The 21,729-nt window shown below is 35.2% G+C and overlaps 1 protein-coding gene and 1 long non-coding RNA gene across 17 annotated transcripts in view; one reads left to right on the plus strand and one right to left on the minus strand.

Annotated features, from left to right (window-relative positions):
- The window catches only part of iqsec1 (IQ motif and Sec7 domain ArfGEF 1), a 453,315-nt gene that overhangs the window by 203,211 nt on the left and 228,375 nt on the right, over positions 1 to 21,729 (plus strand). The window contains exon 3 of one of the 12 annotated variants that reach the window (XM_062973847.1): positions 2,271 to 2,381. The exons of the other annotated variants lie outside the window; for them this stretch is intronic. Within the exon in view, the coding sequence (XP_062829917.1) occupies positions 2,377 to 2,381 (5 nt within the window). The 5' untranslated portion in view covers positions 2,271 to 2,376. The remainder of the gene's footprint in view (positions 1 to 2,270; positions 2,382 to 21,729) is intronic. 12 annotated transcript variants of the gene reach the window in all.
- Positions 984 to 19,900, minus strand: LOC134297102 (uncharacterized). Of its 5 annotated transcripts, XR_010003838.1 has the most exons (5): positions 19,763 to 19,900; positions 11,599 to 11,830; positions 7,972 to 8,091; positions 2,846 to 2,929; positions 984 to 2,276 (listed from the first exon to the last, which is right to left on the minus strand). It is a non-coding gene; the product is annotated as an uncharacterized LOC134297102 (long non-coding RNA). The 5 variants fall into 5 exon arrangements; XR_010003837.1 differs by lacking the exon at positions 7,972 to 8,091; XR_010003836.1 differs by having other exon boundaries at positions 2,846 to 8,091.

Raw genomic sequence — 21,729 nt, forward strand, 5'->3', positions numbered from 1 at the left:
TATATAACTCCTAAAAGCACATTTAACCAGTATTGTGGTTAAAATATTTTAGATAATTTTATTATGTTTATTAAAATATTTACATCTATTTCCAAAGATCTTAGGATTGGAGTATAGGCAATAAAACAATATTTGACATTGTAGGGTTCTGTCAATCAAAAGTCCCAATGGCATGATCTGAAACTACCATTCAGTTAATTTTTTCTTTATCTGTGCTAATTGACCCTCAACAAATAGGATTTGTATGACCTCCAAAAGCAGGACACATGACCTAACCAAAAAACCCACTAGACTGAACTCGATGGTTAGCTTTAAAATGTTGTATCTGAACATATGATCCCTCGCATTAATTGTGATTAGCTATAGCTATAATTATAGCTAAATAAGTCATGGTCAAACTTTGGTTTGCAACTAGTGTTTTAACATGGTGCCAAAGTGTACTAATCAGATCTTGAAAAGAAAGATATTCCATAGCTTTGAAAATTCCATGTTGTATTATGTCAGCCTCCATTTTATATCATAATAATATACTGTAATATATAGCCTATGTCTGCTTTCCCTCTCTTCCCTCCCCCACCCCCCACAAACCAATTTTCAACACAGATGATCTTTTAGCTACACATAATTTCATTATGGAAATAAATGCTTTTCATGGGTTCTTTAAATGGACTTCTTCATATCTCAATGCTAGAAGAAACTATACCTTCTGACACATTAATCTTGAATTTTGCATTCATTTCACATGTGGTTTTTTTCAGGTTCAGTACTTCTTTTGGTGACTTGTCAAAAATCATCCCTGGTCTCAAACCATCAATTTTATCAAATTGTGGATTATCCAGTTGTTTCCAGTTAATATTCAGTTATCCTTTTATATGGTCACATTTGAGAAGTATTATTTTGTTTTAGGTTTTTTTGTTTATGTTTTGCCCTATTTCATAGAATCTCCAGACTTCACACAATAAAATAATAATTTAAAAAATTCAAAATTTTTGAAATTGTCTTTAGTTAAAACACTAAAAATATAGACTAAAAGTTAACAAGTTAAAATCAAACATATTAATATAAGGTAAATACAATTTAAAATAATACACATGGATGATATTTGTATAAAATCTGAAATCCGGATGAAATCTGAGAATTGGTTGAAATCCTAATAAGAATGAAAGTTTGCTTTATTGATATCCCACCTTTTCCACCCAGAACTGAGATTCTGGGTGAACTATGAATGGAAATAGATGGTAAATAGATAAAAACACAAAGAAAAGATCGTTAAAATGTAATTACACTATACATGACATTAAAAAGCAATTTAAAATACATTTGAAATTAAAAGCAATTAAAACATCCCAAGTGAAAGTAAGTGGAAACAGAGGTTATATTTCCATTAAATAAAGATTATCATTTGGTTTTACTATTAGCTAGTTGATGCCTTATTATTTACTACTATAGCTTTTTTCCAAACAGAGAAGTAATTCATAATTTTGACAATTGATGATACAGCTCTAAATCCTTACGCTGAGCTCCTTTTTATTTAATGTTATTCAAAAAAAATTGAACAAAAACATAAAAGGGTGTTTCATTCTCATTTAAGGTTTCAGGATGAATCTTTTACAAAAGTAATCCAAATATTACAGCCAACAAAATAAAGAGAATTACATTAGAAAACAAAACAGCCTTAAAATCTTGTAGCTGTTACCTAATCAATAGATATCTTACAAAGAGAATGCATACATTTGAATCATTAATGAAGATTTAATATATTTCTCTAGTTATTAGTGCACAACAGCCTTCTTTGCTTGTTTTTACTTTTCAAGATCTACTGAACAGATATATTTCTTCAATACCTATGTGAAGTCTCTCATGATACTGACATTTTGTTGATCCTAAGCCTATTCTGTGCCTGAATAAGTGGCAACCTACGAATTCCATATTTTACTGATTCCATAATGGAAGGAAAGCCTCATCTGTTCAGATTTTACTTATGTATATAACTGAGACATACAGATGGAAGACATTCATGTCTGTCTTTAGATATCTAAAAATACATTTCCACAAATTCTTATTTTGTTTGAAATGATCTCTTATTTAGCATATTTTAGTTTTGTTATGTGGCAGGTCCATCATAATCATGTTGACCATCCACCATTTACATATGACTTTACTGATGCTTCTGTATGCTCAAGTCCATTACGTAACACATATTATCTGAACATATTATCTAAATACTATCTAAATACTGGAGACTTTCTCTCTTCTTTTTTCCCCTCCAGTGATGCCTGTGAAAGCAAAAAGATATTGCAAAGGATGTTATAGTACCAAAGAAACCCGTTCATTTTCTTGCAATACCTACCTGCATAATGTTTGTTCAACACCTCTATGAGGTAAAATCATTGTTCTTGAGGATATCGTATGTTCTTAATGGCATTTTTAAGCAAATCATGGTGCTTAATATTTTAATATTGTGATTTTGAAACAATGAAAGGATTGGTGAGTCATATTGCCAGTCATATTGCTTTTCCTGAGAGCAAGCAATGTTTAAACATTTTTGGTCGTCTCTTACAATGGTAACACCTAGAGTTTTGCAAATGTGTGATTTAAACATGCTTGATGACAGTAGACATTGGGGCAAGCTCTAAAAGTTACCACCTATTATAACTGAAAAGAAACTGTTAAACATCTTTATATAACGAAAGGACTTAGAAATCACTAGAAGTGCTTCATAAAGGTTTCCTGTAATACAGGAATCTCAATAAGATGGGCATTAATCTAAATTTGTATAACACATTTTATTTAATTTGTTACCAAAGCTGCATGGGTATAGCTATCCTTTTCACCCTTTTCCTACCTGCATATTTTCCTTCTCATTAGTGTTTTCTTAGATGATCATGTGTCTCCATGTAGAATTGTCTTCTCCAAAGCTTCTATGATGCTTGTAGAATGAAGGGAACAATGGTAAGGCTGGAACTCTGGCAAAATTCGAAAAGTGAACATTTTGCAATGGCAGTTGTCATGGTTGGATTGTTCATCTGTTGACTTAGAGAAGATGTACTTACCTTTCACACTCACACACACCATCTATTAGGAAAGCCTTCCAAAATGTATGAGAGCAAGAACAAACTGAGGAGCTACATGGCTAGGTCTGAACTACTCATCTGAACTTTTGTATTGTGTTGCTCAAACAACATATCCCCATCATTGGGAACAGGCTGTGGTTCAAAGAAGCTAAATCACTAAAAAGTCCACCTTGAATATATGTGAAGTGTAAAATAAACCTACTTTCTTGTTATTGTTGCTGTGTATTGCAATCATTTAAACAGCAAATTATCATCAAGTGATACATAAAATAAAAATATTAATATTAGACATGATTAATGTATATTATGTAAAAACTTTGTTGAAGTAGTCAAATCGCCAAGTGGGTTTTTTTTCTAATTCTAAAACATTTGTGATCTAGAGGAAAAAACTTTGTGTGTTTGCAGTTTATATTTTATAACACTAGACAAATGGCATCAAGGCAGTATTGTATTGAGCTTTAAGTATTTTCCTTTCTTTATCATATTCATTTCCATCCTTCTTCTTTAGCTGTTTAATTAAAGGAAATGGCCATTGGTGTTGGTACTGATAAAGAAGTGACTTCATGCAAGCTTCCTGCTAGGTCAGCATCCTTCCCATCCACCATAGAAAACAATGTAGCTTAACAGATGTAGGTATTCCAGATTGCTCTTGTAATGTGAGTTGTTTAGCTTCTGATTTGGAGCATCATTTGTGATGTTGACAACTCAGGAGACACTGGAAGAGTGTTCGCTTACCTATATTTTTGTAAAGCAAGTGCAACCATATTGGTCTTGGTGAAACTCAAACTATAGAAAAGCTCTAATTTAAAGTTATTTTTCAAAATTAGAAACAAAATGCTTGTAAAGTGATTAAAGTAAGAATAACATCCTTCCAATGAAAAGGTGGAAGGTTTCATACTCAAAGCTATCTCAGAATCCAGATGATATACTGCTGAAATTAATCTCATAGTTTATAAATGTATTTGAATGTGTAGCCATGAATTTAAAGATGTGCTACTTACAATGGTCTGTATTGTTTTCATATGTTTATTATCTTAACAGTGTCCCTTTATGATTCTGTTCCTCTGTCTCTTTTTCCCCTCCTTGGCAGGGAAGATAATGTTCTACATCAGTTCTGTTGTCAGACTTCTGGGTCTAGTAGTCCATCTTCAAGATAACAGAGAACCTCTGAGTCACTATACTGTGCAGTCAGATTACTACATCTGTATATTCCACTCCCTCTTCTTTCTCTGGCTGGTGTGTATGGAACTGTCACTAACTAGCATGGATATACTAAAGATTCTGGTTTGCATCGAGTTCAGAGATACGCAGAGAGTTATATGCCTGCCTGGTAATTTCCAGTGTGCAATTTCTGCTACATGTTTCCTCAATCCTCATTCTCCTTGACCCTTCTTTTCCCCCTCTTATGTGATCTTAAATGCACGTGAAATGTAAAGTAATATGTACAATTTACAATTTCAAATTAAAATAAAGAATACCATACATCTGCATCTGTACAGCTTTGTTATATATAGCTCTAATGACTTCTAGTCCATGTGCTAATTAGCAAATAAATAGTATGGTAAATTAGTAAATGTTCAAGTCGATTTCAGAATATAATATTTATAATATTTTCAAATCAGCCTTTTAGTACAGGCCTGAATTTTAGTACTTCATGGAAATGGAGCACTGGTTTTGTTGTGGATGAGTCTCTGAGTAGTAGTAACAACAGGGAGTTGGAGAGTAAGCAGGCAGAAAGGTCTACTCGGGAACAAGATCCTATAGAAGAGCAACAGCAGGAGAGGATTCGGCAAATACTTACTGAACCCACTGATGAAGAGTCTTTTGAAGGGTTTGATGGGGATGCTGGGTTTGACAATGAAGCAGTTTCTATGAGAAGTGCTGGGAGTGACACTGATGAGGTTGTGGATGAGATGGATTGGACAAAAGTAGCAGAAGTGGGTGAGGAGCCTACAAGTAGTGGCACATTCAGAAGATCTGTTGGGAATGAAACTTGGAGGGAAGATGATTTGTCTGATGTTTGGAGGATGTAAGTAGAAGCAAGAGAAGGGCCGCTTGGCAGGCAAGGCAAAGAGCAGCTCGGGCAGCACAACTGGCAGCTGAGCGTGGGGTTTTGTTTGATTCTAGTTTGGAGGAGAATGCAGGAGCAGCTGAGGGTGGGGCGTTGGCTGATTGCAACTCAAGAGGAAGGTTTGTAATAAAAGGAGGGCTGGTTGCAATAGGGACCTTGCGACTGGCAAAGTGTTTGCTGGGTTGCATGTTATGCTGGGTCGTGATTCCTGAACTTTGTGGATTCTTTGAGATTTGCTACTGTTCTTGATTTGGACCTCAGATCACTTCTGGACATCGTGTTTGCTCTTGTGCCCTGACTTTGGATTGGACGTTGACGCTGCTGCTGTATCCTGTTTGCTGTGGATGACCCCTGGACCGGCTTGACTACGACTTTACTTCATTTTGGAACGTGTTCGCTGAAACAACAGCGAATACCTCTGCCGGGTATTTTGGTTAGTGGGTTGGGATTTTTTAGCACTTTGGGACTCTGTTTTGCCTCCTTTTTGGTCTGTGTTTGTTTTTGAATACTGTTTTGCTGCTCTTAAGCATTTTTGATTCTTTTAAGCTGTTTCTTCATTAAACTATTGTTACTTTGTACTGGGGGCTGACTTCGTGGTATCTGTACCTTGACAGGTTTTTTCCCCCAGATTTTATAAGAAATTCCAAATACACTGGCCAGAATCATGTTTCTTCAGTTTTCAAGAGATGTTTTGCTTCATCGTGTTAATTACATATCTACTATATTGATTTATGAAACAAGGCATATTTTGTGTGTAATAGTAATAGTCCCACAATGTTTTACTGTGTCCATAATGTTCTTGAAGAAAATGGAAATGACTATATGAGATGTCCTTATGCAGCTTGAGAAAAAATGCACCTTGAAAACAAGATCATGTAATGTAATCAAGTTTTTTTTTACATTTCATTCACCTAAATCCATTCTTGGTTTATTATGCTTTCATCTACTTTTTACCTTGCAAAAGGTTTCTAATTGCAATATTGTACTTTCCCTTCAATACTTCTTGCCATTATTCCACTATTGTCTTTCATACCAAAGAGATTTTTAAGAAGAAAAAAAACATGTACCCAGATAGTTTGCATACCATGTCAATGCATATGTATGAATTACAAAATTCACATGGTTTCCACAAACAGCATTATCAGTGCAGCATTCCTCTTGTTAGATTTTAAACAGATGTATTACAAGGGACATTAATGCTCCTCTTCCAGTGTGCATACATCAGCATTATGAGGTAGCTTTGGTTTGGTTTGGTTCTGTTTTGCGGAGGCTGGCATATATTTAAATTTTTTGCTTTTTTAGCTGCCAGTATTTCAGAGAGAGAGTAAGAATTTATCTTATTGTGACTTGCTATCTTTTCCTCAACCATTACTCTCAGGATAGACAAATAGAGAACTGTAATCTCTGTCTTTTACACACACAAATTTCTAAAATCTTTTAATCTGATTATAATATTGTTTGTACATGATGAGACAAGAACGCAAGTACCTGACCTGTAAGAAAAAGGTTCACAGCATTGATTCTGGGTGCCAATTTACAAGTACATAAAGGAAATACTAATCAGCCTATCTGTTCTTACGGTTAATTGTATCTTTTGTTGTTTTGTTTTGTTAGTTTTTTTATAAAAAGGACAATGCATTTAGAGTTCTATTCCCAGATAGGGCAGACAGAATCTATTGCCGAGTTCTTTGACTTTTTAAACATTTTCCAATCCACTGGATAATTTCTAGATTTGTTCACAGTAAGCATGTAAAATAATTTTCACTAGTAACCATTACGTCTTTAAAAACAGCATTTTCATCTATCAGGAAAGCTGAATTTGCTTGCGAAATGGAAACTGGATATCTTGAAAAGCATGCATCTTGGGCTTCACCATTGGAAATGGCAGAATTTGCTTTCCTAATTAACTTGCAAGGAAATAATAATAATAATAATAATAATAATAATAATAATAATAATTTCCTTCTTACCCACCTCTCCTTGTGGCTAGAACAGGTTAGAACATGCTAAGACACACTCAATCATCTTAAACGTTCTACAAAATACACATATTAGAAATCTACAAAATACATACTAAAATACACAGAACAAAAATTAAACATAAGAAACAAGTTTTAAAATTGTGATTAAAACTGGCTGGGTAGGCCTGCCAGAAGAGATAGGTTTAGATGGTTTTAAAATTCCAACAGCTAATTTAGCTTTTGGAGCTCTTCTGGCAGGTCATTCCACAGTCTTGGGGTGGCTGCTGAAAAGGTCCTCTAAGTGAGGGCAAAGTAAGCAGACAAATTAATTGCTTCATGAAATTAAAAGGAAATGTTCTACCAGGAGCTGAGGGTGAGAACAGGGATCAAAGCCACCCTGTTCTCTGATATTGCTTAAGTTTCCATTTGTGACAACATAATCTGCTATCAGCTGTGCATGAGTGAATTTGTCAACAAATAGGATTTAATATGTGTTTTCTAAAAATAAAATTAGAAAGCTGGGTGACTCTCCTATTTCAGACATGCCTCTTTCACCAATGTCCATAGTACATAGAAAGCAAATGATGCTCCGATAATACAAAATCATTCATTTCAGTTTCCTTGAAAATTTCTTAATTATCTGGATTTCTGCTTGAGGACAACTTTCAACCCTGACCAATTCCTGGGACATTCAAATCATTATTAAAGAACAAACTATCCCAGACCATGTTTCAGGAGCACCACAGCAAGGAGTAATATTCCCTACAATGCATAGCTGGAAATACAGATTGAGTCTCCCTTATCCACAATGCTTTGTATTATACATTTTTCAGATTTTGGGTTTTTTAAAATTATCTTTCCATACCTATATTTACATATTCATAGTGTGAGTGGGGATGGGGGGAAAGAAGGATAGCCACACATCCAGAGCCTGCTAAATTGTTGTTCAAGGAGGGCGGAGGAAGACTCCATTAACACAAAGCCCCTGTAAAAAGAAGACATCACAAACATTTCCTTGGTTGTCATCATATTTCTGCCGTTTTAGCAAAGTAGTCAGGAAGGGAAAGAAAATTCACCCTCTGCTTATTCTTTCACTCGCTCTGGGGAGAAGACTGGCAGAAGCCAATGGGGGCACTCCGCATTCAACCTCACTGCCCATATTCAGTGTTCCCAGAAGGTCAGTGCAGAAGCAATTTGGGATCAATCTGTTTTTACAGCCAACTTGTGTAACCCCACTGGACATGTGATAGCCCCTTTCCCCAAAGGCAAACAGGTGGGAAGGTGGCAGCAAATATGTTTCTGGTTTTGGAGTATTTCGGATTTTGGATTTACAGATAAAGAGTCTCAGCCTGAAGATGGTAAGGTTTCTTTAAGTATAGGAGGTTTTTTTCAGGTGAGACTAAGGTCTGCAACTCAACTGAAAACTAAACTCCAGGGTTTTTTTTTATTATGCAGGTGTGTTTGTGTGTGTGTGTGTTACACACAGAGTGCTATACATATTAGGAATTCATCAATTTATTAAAATTGGGGTACTTTCTTTTGCCTTTTAATTGCTGTGTTTGTGATATAAGAGGGAGAAAGCTTGAAAAGGGCCAATGTTATTTAATTTTTTAATGTATGATTAATGAAAATAAGTACCGGTAAATTGCATTTGTGTTGAAGAGAAATGTAGCTATGAAATTGATGTAGAATCGTTGCACTAAAACCTATACCACAATAAATCTAAAAAATGGCATCTATGATTTTATCTTTGCCCTCCTCTTTTTCACCCCTTGTTTTGAGCATAAGAGAGAAGGAAACAGCTGCATAATTTTTGAAGAACTATTTACTCATTCATCCCACAAAAAACTCTTTTTCTTTCTGTTTTTTTCCTCCCTTATAATCTCCTAACCCTAGTTTTTCTTCATTTTACAAAATAATAGATGCTAGTTGTGGGTGACAAATCCTAGGTTTAAGAGCTTCCAAAAGCAATTTCCTCAGCCAGATAAAGAGCCTCTATGCATGGTCACATGTAGAACACAATACTTTAGGAGCAAACCTGCACTTCCTAATTGTTGGTTTGAAATCTTTTGACCTTGGAATTGAATAAACTATCATACCGTAATCATTAAAGTAAGTGGTTTGGAACCTATGTCTCAAGCATTGTAAATTGCCCAAAAAATCAGATTTTCAAAAATAACTATATTTTGAGTAAAGTACCGGTGAAATGTAAATGCTGATGACTGTTTAGCACTTTTTCAGCTATAATTGATTAATAATTTACTTAATAAATTGTTTCTGAAATTCAGTCCATGCTGAAATGCCAGCATGGTTTTAAAAATAATTAACTTGCCCATGTTCATTAGAAAATTTCCAGCTTGACTGATTTTAGCTAGTTAGATCTTATGTATGGATAATTCTATAGCACGTGCATCTTTTGTCAAAATGTTTTACAGTCTTTGTATTATTTCTTTATTATTTCCTCTTTCTCTATTACTAACACAATTAAAATTGAAAGTGAACTTTGGCTCTTGCTTTAGCTCTGATTCTACAGCTGAAGTTAGGGGTTCAGAACTAGGCTTAAGCATGACAGAACTGTAAGATGTAGATTTTGTTTCAGATGTTTAAAAACTAGTGCTGCATATCAATTAAACTTGAGTCTTTTTAAATTCTTTTAGCAGACAACAAAGCTATTGAATGCTCAGCCACATCAAAACAAAAAACCACTCTGTGAATCATACTAAAACAACATGTGCAGTTGGATGTGGAAAGGCTATGAATAGTCTAATCAAAAGTAGCTTGCATTGTGGAAAAAAATATGGCAGCTTGCATTTTAAAAGGATATCTGCATACAGAAGCTAGGGGGAGCTCTGATGCAGCAAGTCTCAAACGTTTCATTGAGATATTTATCATGGATTTTCCAGCATGAAACTGTTTTAGAGCTTAGAAAATCACATGTCTAGAGACCAGTCTGATTGGGAGATTTTGCAAGTAGTTGGCCAAAAAGTAACTTTTCCAAGTCCTGCTTTTAATTTTATGCCTTTTATATGTATATTTTAAGTCACTGAATATAGCAGAAAACGGGGTGACATTTCTTTCATATAATAACTTACTAGGGGCTATTACCTCTTACAGTTTATTAAAATCATACACATATTTATTTAATATTATCAGTGTTTCCATTGATATTCAAATCTAAAGTAGATCTTGTTGCAGTTGACTGTTGTGAAGTCAACTTCAATTTATGGTGACCCTATAAATGAGAGACCTCCAAGTCACCCTATCACCACCAGCCCTGCTCAAGTCTTAAAACATTTAGGGCCACAGAGTTTGGAACACTAGATGAGGAATCCTCAGTTTGTATTTTTACATTTAAGGATCAAGATCCATTTCAGGATCTTAATAGTGGTCCTTCCAAATTCTAGTCTCTGTTTTGATCTATCACTAAAACAAAATATGCAAAGCCTTGAAATGTTGCAATGTCTTCATCTTCTACTTTAAAATCATGTAAATCATCTGTAGCACTTATTTTTGTTTTCTTAATCTTCATCTGCAAATGTGTTCTTTGACATTCTTCAGTAATCATTTAACATCTTTGAAAATTTCTGCTATGAATATGATATCATCTGCATATCTTAAATTCTGGGCATTTTTTCCCTGCTGAAGCATAGCATTCAGGTTTTCATCTTTTGACATTTTTTTTCCTTTTTTTGCCTTTTGTCTGTCCTTAATTGCTTAAAGAGTTTCATTAGTCCATTAAATTAGGCTTAATAGTGCAAATCTATTTTTTAAATTGAATAGGGATGTTGGCCTAGTAAAATGTTATCAGTGCTTCATTTCTTTGTCTTAAGCCAAACTTTCCTGAAATCTTTGATTTTGCTCTGGTTCCTGTTTTTGCATTCCAGTCACCTATGATTTACAACAAATCCTGATTTGGTCTGTGGTGAATTTCCTTCTGGACTCCAGCATATAACTTTTTATTCTTCCTTTATCCCCCTCCTCCTCTTTCTCTGTAGTTGGGACATAGACTTGATTATAATTATATTGATGGGTTTTCCCTGAAGTCTAATTGATATTATTTGGCCAGACTTTGCATTATATCTTTTGACTCTTTTGCTATATCTCTCTTCACTATAAATGACAACTGGTTTTTCGTTTTCTGAGTAAAACATTGTACTATTATCTAATTCAAAACGTCCATTCCTGTCCACTTAGTTCACTCACCCCCAAGTATTGCAATGTTTATATGTTCCATTTGTGTTTCTCTATGTCTAGCTTCCCTGAATTAATATTTCTCATATCCCATGTTCCTATAATATGTGTGCAGCTTCTCCTCTCACCTCTGAGCATGCCAGTAACTGAATGTCCAGCTGTGACATTAGCAACAGTACTACTACTCATAGTTATCCTGTACTGTATCCCAGTAGCTAGTTGAGTGCCCATCCAACCTGGGAAACTCATCTTCTGGCATTATCTCTTGTTTCATTTTGGATTATTTCATCATGAAGCTTACCTGGCAAAAGACATTCAAAAGGAGTTTATCATGCTTCTTCTTCACAGTACTAGTTAGCCATGGTGCCACTGCTGTTATCGTTGAGAGATCCTTTACCGTCACCCCACACTACAAGTGCTGCCCAGTAGTTGCTCATCACATTTAACCTGACTCCTTAGTAAAATCTTGGGAGTCCTTACCAGTAATGCTGCCTCAGATGTTCATGCAATCCTGCCACTGCAGAAAGATAATGCTGTTGGTAGGAGAAATATAAATGTAACATTCAGAATTTCTTATGTTGTTCATCTGAGTAATATAGAAACAGGCAGCAATTATGCATATATTAAACACAAGGAAGTACTCTGAAAGAACTTTTGTTCACCAGCAACAGAGAGATGGAAGGCAATGTTGAATAATCTTAACCCAGTTTTTAAAAGGCGCTTGTGTTGAGTGTTCACTCTTTTGAAAATGTAAAAAATATTGAATGCATTTCATAAATTTAAAAAGGCATCATTTTTCACCTAACCAAAATGTTTAATGGTATGGACTAGAATCTAAAAAAATGGAACTACTGTTCCTCTGTGCTGTGTAGCATCAGGAGCTAAAGTCATCTGCGGATTTGTTTGTTTCCCGTAACAGCCACCGCCTTAACATTATGTATGACAATGTGCTTTTGAAGCTAAGAAGACGTTCAAAAGCAGAATGTGGGTCACAGCAGCTGCTGTTGAAAGAAACGCATTCAGAAATGCCTCTGGGTGTGCACAAGCTCTTGTAAACTGAAATATCTCTTTCAAAAGAGGCCCTTAATTTTCTGTTTAGACTGTAGAGTTTTTTTCAATAATAAAAGAATGTCAGATGCTTTCAGACAGGCAAAACTGGCAGATCTGTAGGGATAGGATAAGAATGTTTAGACATGGTGGAAAATATAGACAAAGCAATGATAAATGCAGATAGTCATTGTAATACATAGCCTCTGCACCGCTTTCAATGGATCGTTTTGTATATATTTCAAGGGTGTGTTGTTTTACAAATTGAGATAAAAACTAATCACTGAGCAAACTTTTCTGCTGCATTATCATGTGATGACAATTGGACAGAATAACATTTTATTTTTTAAATGATAGAATTAAATGTTCATCTACATTACGGTGGACCACCTTAAAGGGAATGGGTGTAATTACTACTATGTACCCTACAGGCTGAACCAATGTGCTAAAACCTCCAGGCCCCCTAAATACTTCCCAAATAATTTTCCACACAAACCACAGTGGTTCAAAGTTGCTTTAAGTGGCAGCAGTTTGGCTTCCCCAAGTATCACATATAGCTTTAAAATCTATGAGATATCAAACAACAACAACAACAACAACAACAACAACAACAACAACAGCCAAGCTTGAAACAGAAAGGGAGTATCTGCACTTCCAATGTTATGCTGATTTTAGGCAGAGGTGCTTTTGGACATGTTTTTAAGTTGAAGGAGCAAAATTGCTGCATTTTGATCCAGTTTTGAACTACTCAAGAGGAGTGATTGGGTGAATTTTTTTCCTCACTTTGCCACTCAAAAACATGAAGAAATATAGTGAGAGGGACAATCTCCACTCTACAAGTTTTGGGCTTAGAAGCAGTTTTCTTAGCAGAACAATAGCAGTAGAATTGCAGTGAAAGTTACCAAAATCAATAAGATCCTAGAAGTGCTTGGTTGATTCTCCTTTTGCTATGATTCAGTATTCCATCAACAAGTATTGTGTTCCATCAACTTACTCATTTTGCATGGAAGCCAAATAAAAAGATATTGCATAGATACCATACTTGGTCTTCCATACTAAAATTCCTTGCACAGGCTGCTTATTTTATTACTCGTAAAGTCTGCTAACATGGTATGTATTCTGTTTTTATATAAACCTTGCAACCTTTATTGATTTATAAAATGACATGTACTATTAAACCTAGTGAATATGGGTGATGCCCTAAGGACTCTTCCTAAATATGGCAGATGTGTCTGACAAGTTTCCTTGGTTGCTAGGCTGATTAAAGCAATTTTAATCTTCTTTGTCTTCAGTTAATCAGTGAACTGTCAGCAGTGTCCCATCAATGCTAGCTGCCCATGAAATCAACAAGATTGCTATTTTCTCTTCCCCCTCAACACTATTAATTAATTTGTTTATTTTAAAACTGATCTATGCCAAAAACTATTGGAGTAATAAGTAATATAACAATCATGTAGTCGAGAAACTACAAAATCTGCTAAACAATACAATTATAAAAGATCAATGAGAGAGATTACAAAATAATGTAGATAGAGAGAACAAAAAGCAACCCAAACTGCTTCTAAATCACAGTCTTGAATTGATTTTTTTTCTCTTACAAAACTCATTTTTACTTGTCCTTCATTTTTGGAACCTGCAGAATTTTGATACTCCTGAAAGTATAGAAAGAAAGAAACTAACTGGAAGTTGTAAAGAGGTTACTTTTAGTTTGGGTGTTTTCCTCATTTGGGGTCTAGTGCAGACCATGAAGAGCCCAGGATCCCATCCATCCCTGATGTAGATTGACCAACTTGCAGTGCCTGGGTAAACAGACAAGCTTTTGCTCGACATCACAAGAATTGGAAAGTCTGTCTATTTGTTCATGACTCTAATTCTAATATAACTGCACACATTTAGGCACTTCAACTGGACTGTGTAATGGTGGCATGATTGACTATTTCATGATGAAAATCTCTGTAGACAAGCCATACTGTCAAAACGTATCACCCTCAATGAACCAGTTCATAGATTAAGATCTTCTGGAGAGGTTCTGCTCTCAGCCCCACTGGCCTCACAGATGGGTCTGGTGGGGACAAGGGACAGGGCCTTCTCGGTGGCGGCCCCACAGCTGTGGAACTCCCTCCCGAGTGAGATCAGGTTGGCCCCCTCCCTCCTGACCTTTAGGAGACAGCTAAAGACCTGGCCGTGGAACCAGGCGTTCGGCCCATCATAGGAATATTTGAAGTGAAAGTTGAAAGCGCAATGACCCAGGACTGTTTACAGACAATGGCTGTCTTTGTGTAATACGATGTTATTTTATGTGATGTGTTTAATAATGTTTACTTTTTTTAGGGGAGGGTCATCTTTGATGTGTGTTTTTTTTAATCAAGGGCATTGAATTGTTGCCAACACTGTGAACCACCCTGAGTCCCCTTTGAGGTTGAGAAGGATGGTATATAAATACCGTAAATAGAATAAATAAATAAAATTATGAACAACTTTTCTATTTAAGCAGTTTATTTCCAAGCAATTTGGGGCAGCTTATATGAAGACAGAAAGTGGGCCCTGTTGTGATTATCGACCATTTGAAAATGCTGCACCAAACAAGCCAGCTGATCTCTCCACACCCATAGTCCCTTTCTTCTTGTTAATATTAAGCCACCTTCATTTCAGATATCAAAGAGTCAAAGGCTCCTTTATGAAGCCAAATCACACACTGAATGCAGCGTTTAAGTGTCTGGGAGCCATGTGTTTTGTGTGTGTTCGAAGTTAAGGGTTTTTCCAAACAATTTCATTATTTAAATATAATTTTCTCTCTCATATATCTTCTGTTTTAAAAATAGAAATCAAAGCTAAATAGGTTCCCTGCTGAGAGTATCTTCTTAAAATCTGTGGGTTGTCAGTTAGAGGGAGCCTTTGACCCTCTCTGTTGGACAGCTGCCTGCCCTGTACTGCTTGGTTTTCCTTTGTCTTAAAATACAAAGTACTTTTTAAGGATCTTTCTGGGTGTATTATTTTTTTCCCATTGCTACAAATTAATATAGAATACTGATAATACAACTTCATCAGATGTCTTTAATTTTCAAATTCCATTATGTTCTTGCTTTATCTCTAATCTTTTATGTAAAGGAGTTGGGCAATGAAATCAGATCCCTGGCTGGGAATTTTTCAGGTGCCACGCATATAATCATTCTTAGTTACTGCTTGTTATAAAATACTAGGCAATTTTCCTCCCTGGATTCTGCATACTATGTTTCCCCTCACAAAGGGAAAGGCAAGGTCCAAAACGGTAACTTTTATTTTAATTTCTGCCTCTAGAATTCATATTTCTTTCTCAGCTGTTTTCAAAACTTTGTACACAACATGACAATGTGATAGTATTGTTCATTTGCTGTTTCTTGAAGCAATCTGTAAGTTTCATGCTGTTTGATTTTGTAGTTAGTTAATCCCCCTCTGCAACACTTTTTAGCAAAACTAAAGTCTCTTGCAATTGATTTCATATTTCTTTAAACACAGGACAATTATTATAGTGTTTGCGTATTCATCAGTTTCTCCCTATTTGCATTTCAGAGAAGTTATCAATTTCTAGAATTTTAATGAAACTGGCATTGAGTAGTTATATGTCTAGAATAAGTCTATGTATCTCATCTTTTATGATATTACATCTGTTATTATGAATAAATTATATATATTTGCAAATTTATGGTTATTAATACACCATTTCTTATATTTTCCCATGCTTCATGGGAAACAGTGGTTAAAAAGACATCCATTAGAATAAAACAATTAATCAGGTTCATGGGGTATCATATATTGCAATTATAGAAATAATAATAATAATAATGATAATAATAATAATAAAAGGTCGTGGAAAATGAACACGCAAAGATACTGTGGGTCTTCCAAATCCAGACTGACAAAGTTCTGGAACACAACACACCAGACATCACAGTTGTGGAAAAGAAACAGGTTTGGATCATTGATGTTGCCATCCCAGGTGACAGTCGCATTGAGGAAAAACAACAGGAAAAACTCAGCTGCTATCAGGACCTCAAGATTGAACTTCAAAGACTCTGGCAGAAACCAGTACAGGTGGTCCCGGTAGTGATCGACACATTGGGTGCCGTGCCAAAAGATCTCAGCCGGCATTTGGAAACAATAGACATTGACAAAATTACAATCTGCCAACTGCAAAAGGCCACCCTACTGGGATCTGCGTGCATCATCTGAAAATACATCACACAGTCCTAGACACTTGGGAAGTGTTTGACTTGTGGTTTTGTGATACGAAATCCAGCATATCTATCTTGTTTGCTGTGTCATACAATGTTGTTGTGTCAATAATAATAATAATAATAATAATAATAATAATAATAATAATAGGAGGCCCAAACTTCCTATTGAAATACTGGTATGTTTATGTTGGTTTTTCATTTTAAATGTTGTATTGTTCTTTCCTTCCTTTCTTTCTTTCTTTCTTTCTTTCTTTCTTTCTTTCTTTGCACTGCAAATAAGATATGTGCAGTGTCCATAGGAATTAATTCGATTTTTTGTAAACTATTGTCCACCCACACCCCCAACAGTCTGAGGGACCATGAACCAGCCCTTGGCTTTAAAAGTATGAGGAACTCTGTAGAGCGTCCCCATAACTGATGAGAATGTGATGAAAGCAATGTGCCTAAACTTTGATTTGTCTGAGTTTCTCCCTAAGGAGACTGTATATGTTTGAATATCTATGAATACATATAAAAAATAGCCAGCAAGACTAGGAGATAGCTTATACATTCCGCCATATAAATATTATTTGGATTCCGATACAGTTCTAATGTTAACTCTGCTTTTCTAGATTTTATCCCTGGTCAAAATTTGGATATTCAAATAACCAGAAAGTGATACAAAGGGCCCCAAACAGATACAGATTAGTTGATAAATGGCAAAGAACTCTCATCCCTCAATTGAAAGAGATAGGGTGGAGAACCACACCTGTTTCAGTCTCGTCAGTTTGGACTAGTTCGGTATAAAGTTTGCACATTGAATTTCTACAAAGGGATACTATTTTCTGTGCAAAAAACACCCATGCATTTCTATGCAGAAAAAGCTGTTTTTCACAGCAACAAAAAAGACATGCAAGTTTTTCACATATTAATGTTCAACTGTCAGTAGTCTTTGAAAGGTATAATTTCTACAATAGGAAATAAATAGACAAAATTACTTATTGATTTCTTCAATGCATAACCAGTAAAGAATTACATCCCTAGGCCAGATACCTTAGTGCAATAGAAAAGCTACAATTTTCAGAGCTGTGTTTTAGAGAAGCACCACTCTTCAATGAACCAAATTTACTACTTACTAAAATCATATATATTCTGCTGTATTCTTAATATATTTCCCTTATGATTGAATTTAGAAACTGTGGTTTTTGATCATATATTTATAAGTTCTGCCTGAGTAAAGAAACTGATACGAAAAGTATTATATTAAATGCAGTTACTGATAATCTTTGTGACTGCATTTTTCTCATTAAATTTCCTCTGAAATGCAACAGTTCTAAATGTCAATTTGCCTTTCTTTGGCTAGTTTGTATGTTTCTCACAGTCCACTGAGATTGGGAGTGGGGTGCAGCTCCATCTATGTCTTCAATGGAAGCTGTGACTTTGAAATTGGGAAGAACAGGAGGTGCTTGGATGGGAAAAAATGCATTATTCACTCATTCTTAAATTTCTAATAAATTACATCAGTCAAGAAAAATTCTAAAAATATTTGCCCATGTTCTTTACTTTGTGAAATGAGCTACTGAAACAGAAATGTTGTGTGCGAAGACAACAAAGGGGCAAGGTCTCAGATTGATAGGAAATAAAATATTACTGCAGTGCTGAGCATGCATAAACTGTCAGCTTAATTGCCTTCTCCTAGGATAACAGATGATTTATTATTAGAATGCTTCATTGTACACCATACTGAGATATTTGGATATGGGGCAGTATATAAATGTTTTTAATAATAAATATCTAAATGTGTATCCATTGGAGGAATATATGAAAGATATATTAGGGATTGACACCCAGAAAAGGGGGGGGGGTCAGAGTAGAGGCTCTATTGTGTACTCTCCCGTGGCTATACCAAGTGGACAGGGCTAGTAGTGAATAGAAATGCAGTGGAGCAAACCGTTTAAGTGAAGGAGAGACAGTGATACAAATCAGTGGCTGAAAGTGTTGAAGCTTTAATCTTGACCTTCAATGGGATCATTGGGAGTTTTCAATGTCATCACTCACCCAGGAATCCTATTTGAGTTTGATTGGTTGTAGTGGAGGTTTAAACCCATCATTTCCCTGATAAGCTGGCATCTTATCGATTGGATAGCAGGAAAAAAGGGCATGGGGCTTCTGAGTTTTTGATAGCCACAGATAGAAAGAGCAACCAAAGGCAATGTGTTGTTATCCACTAGTTTGCAGAAAAATAGTCCCCCCCCAGTCTTGATAAATGTTCTGCCATTTTTTGATAAAGTATATCAAGTTCTGTCTTCTCCCCTTCCATTAATTTATTGAGAGACAGCAGTGTCATGAATCTTGTATCCCCAGACAACTATATTTAGGGTTTTCTTTACCATAGAATGTTTAGTGTACACAAATCATGTACAGGCAGTTCCCAAGTTACAAACAAGATAGCTTCTGTATGTTGCTCTTAAGCTGAATTTGTATGTAAGATGGAACAGGTACATTTTAAAGTGTAACACCAACCACACACACACACACACACACACACATGCCTTAGATAGCATAGGGAAGGGTTAACACCCCTAACCCCCCTAATGGTGTTTGTTTTGCTGCCTGGGTCCCTGTTCAGAAAATTTCAACTCACTTTCTGTCCCTGTGATAATTGGATTTTGAAAAAAAATGGCTTGTTATGGAAACAAGAATTGATTATAAAGCTTCAGTTGAGACACCTTTTTCCCCATGATAACTTTTTAAATCGTGAATTTCCTTTCCTAGGGGTAGATTTCTCTCACTTCTTGTTGTCTCACCCATGTTCTTAACTATGACTTTTTACATGACATTCTGAGATTATTTTTTTTTTGTGGTCTTAATAATATCTAAGCATCTTAATCACTTAGAATATTTCTTACCCTGCAAAATCTGCCTATTAATAGTTTGGACACACCCACTAGATATGACAGAATGTGCCAGCCATGTTTCTAAAGACTCCTAACAGTGTGCATTGTACAAAGCAGCTGCTGAATCTGAGTTATAAGGACATGACTTAACTTTATATCAGTTTGCAGATCTTAACACAATTATATTCAAATTAAATACAATCTTCAAACCTTTGAAATAGCTGTAACTACATTTGTAGCAAGAAATACTGAATTCCATAGGATTAGCCTACGAGAACTAAATCACAACAGGTCTGGTTAATAAAAATATCTATGGATTTAGACTTACTGTACGTGTCAAGCAAGTGCTTTCCTTTGCTTCTGATTCTCACTGCTATTTGTATCCTCAACGCACAGAAACAATAGCTGCTCTTGAACAATATGCCTCCTCCACTGGGGGCAATTCTGCAGAAAGGGACTGGCTTGTCTCTGTGTTTCATTCTTATATTATGCAGCATCCTTTCCTTCCCAAGAGGCAAAGCATACAGCCTGACTTACATTATCCCTAGAAACAAGTTTAAGAGTCTAAAACCAAAAAGTGCCCAGAGGGAAAACAAATGGGAACAGAAATTTTGCTTCTCTGCCGGGATATAATTGTTTTAGACAGCTTAACTCTTCTCATTCTCTGGCTTTAGGAAGAATGTATGCTGTTTTAATGTGTTTGTGTACAAGCTCTTTTGTATCTTTTCTCCTAATCCCTGAGGCCACACAAATGTTTCATGTCATTCAACACAATCAAGGTTTGACTGAAGCAATCAGCTAATCAGTATGGCTTGGTATCTCATTATCATGCCTTTATTATGTACAAAAAAATAATAGTCCATTGAGAGGAAGACTGTTTAAATATTATAGTGATGAAGCAAAATAATCCTAATATGGTTGTGTTAAGATATTCTGAGGACAAGACAGACCCATATTCGTAAACTAGCTGACACTCCCTATGCAAAGACTCTGTTAAATGAAACTTAATTACGAGTAAATTTAGCTCACCCTTTACAATTGTCAATTTAACAAAGAAATTCAGGAAGACACATGTAAGACACCTCCTTAAAATTCATCACTATTCACTTCCACTAGACTGTGCTGAAAGCAAACAAAAGGGAGGAGGGAAACCATTTGAAAGCTGTATTAAAATTATATATGTTGTGTCACAGTGGGGTGTGTTAAACAATCTTTTCCAGTTTAAATATAAGGAACATATTATCTGGATTCCTCATTCTCCAAAATGTTTATAGTTTTATAAGGACTCTAGCAAACCCTTAGGACATTAAGCTATATTGAAAGCTATCTTTTGGTATAACTTATAAGTATGACTGAAATAAAATTAAATTAATTCAGTTTCCCCCCAGATATTGGATTCTGTGGTAGGATTGTTATTACAGTGTTTTCCTGTTGTCTGAAAAAAGATGGAATGATTTCATTGGTATGTGTTTAATTTAAAATACAATGGAAGCACCAAATTACTCAGTGTAGAGCAATTGTATGTTTTAATTAAAAGCTTCTTTGTTATGACTTTTGCCTTTCTATTTGCTTCTAAACAGCAGCAATATTACTGAATTATATAACATATAATAACAGATTATGTGAATCCAGGAATAAAAACTAACATATAATTTTTATTATATGTTAGTTTTTATTCCTGGATTCACATAATCTTTTTTTAAATAGCAATGATGCATTTTTAATGAAATTAGAGGACATTCTGGTGGGGGAAAATGAAATGCCTGATTAGCAGCTGAAGTATTTGCAAAATTATTGACCCTGCCTGCTCTACAAGATGCAAGAGGTTAACATTGCAATAGTAACAGTCTAATTTAAATTTGAGGAGGCTTTTGCTGAATGGAACCTAGACAACAATTACAGAATAATCTTTCCCTATGTGTTGCGCCTTGTGGAACTACTGTTTTAATTCTGCTTCCAGATGATGAATGAAAAGCAATGTCTTACTGATTTTAATATGGCAAAAACAACCTAAATCATTAAAATGACAAACTGTGCTGATTGGTTTAAATAGTATTTTTCACATAACACTTTTGTTTTTAATTCAATGGTGCATTTTAACTACTAACACTGCTTTTAAATAACAATTGATAATAAAATCTAAGTTGTGCATTATTATAAGAAGTTACTTTTAAAACTTCCAAATTATAGTTCCAAGGGTCTTATGCAATTAGTCACTGTTATGACTACCATTTTAGAAAGTAATTTATTACTCTTTGCATTTTTGAAAACTAGCTAAGTACACACTTGAAAAAC

Source organism: Anolis carolinensis, chromosome 2 (genome assembly GCF_035594765.1).
Source record: "Anolis carolinensis isolate JA03-04 chromosome 2, rAnoCar3.1.pri, whole genome shotgun sequence".
Lineage (NCBI taxonomy): Eukaryota > Metazoa > Chordata > Lepidosauria > Squamata > Dactyloidae > Anolis > Anolis carolinensis.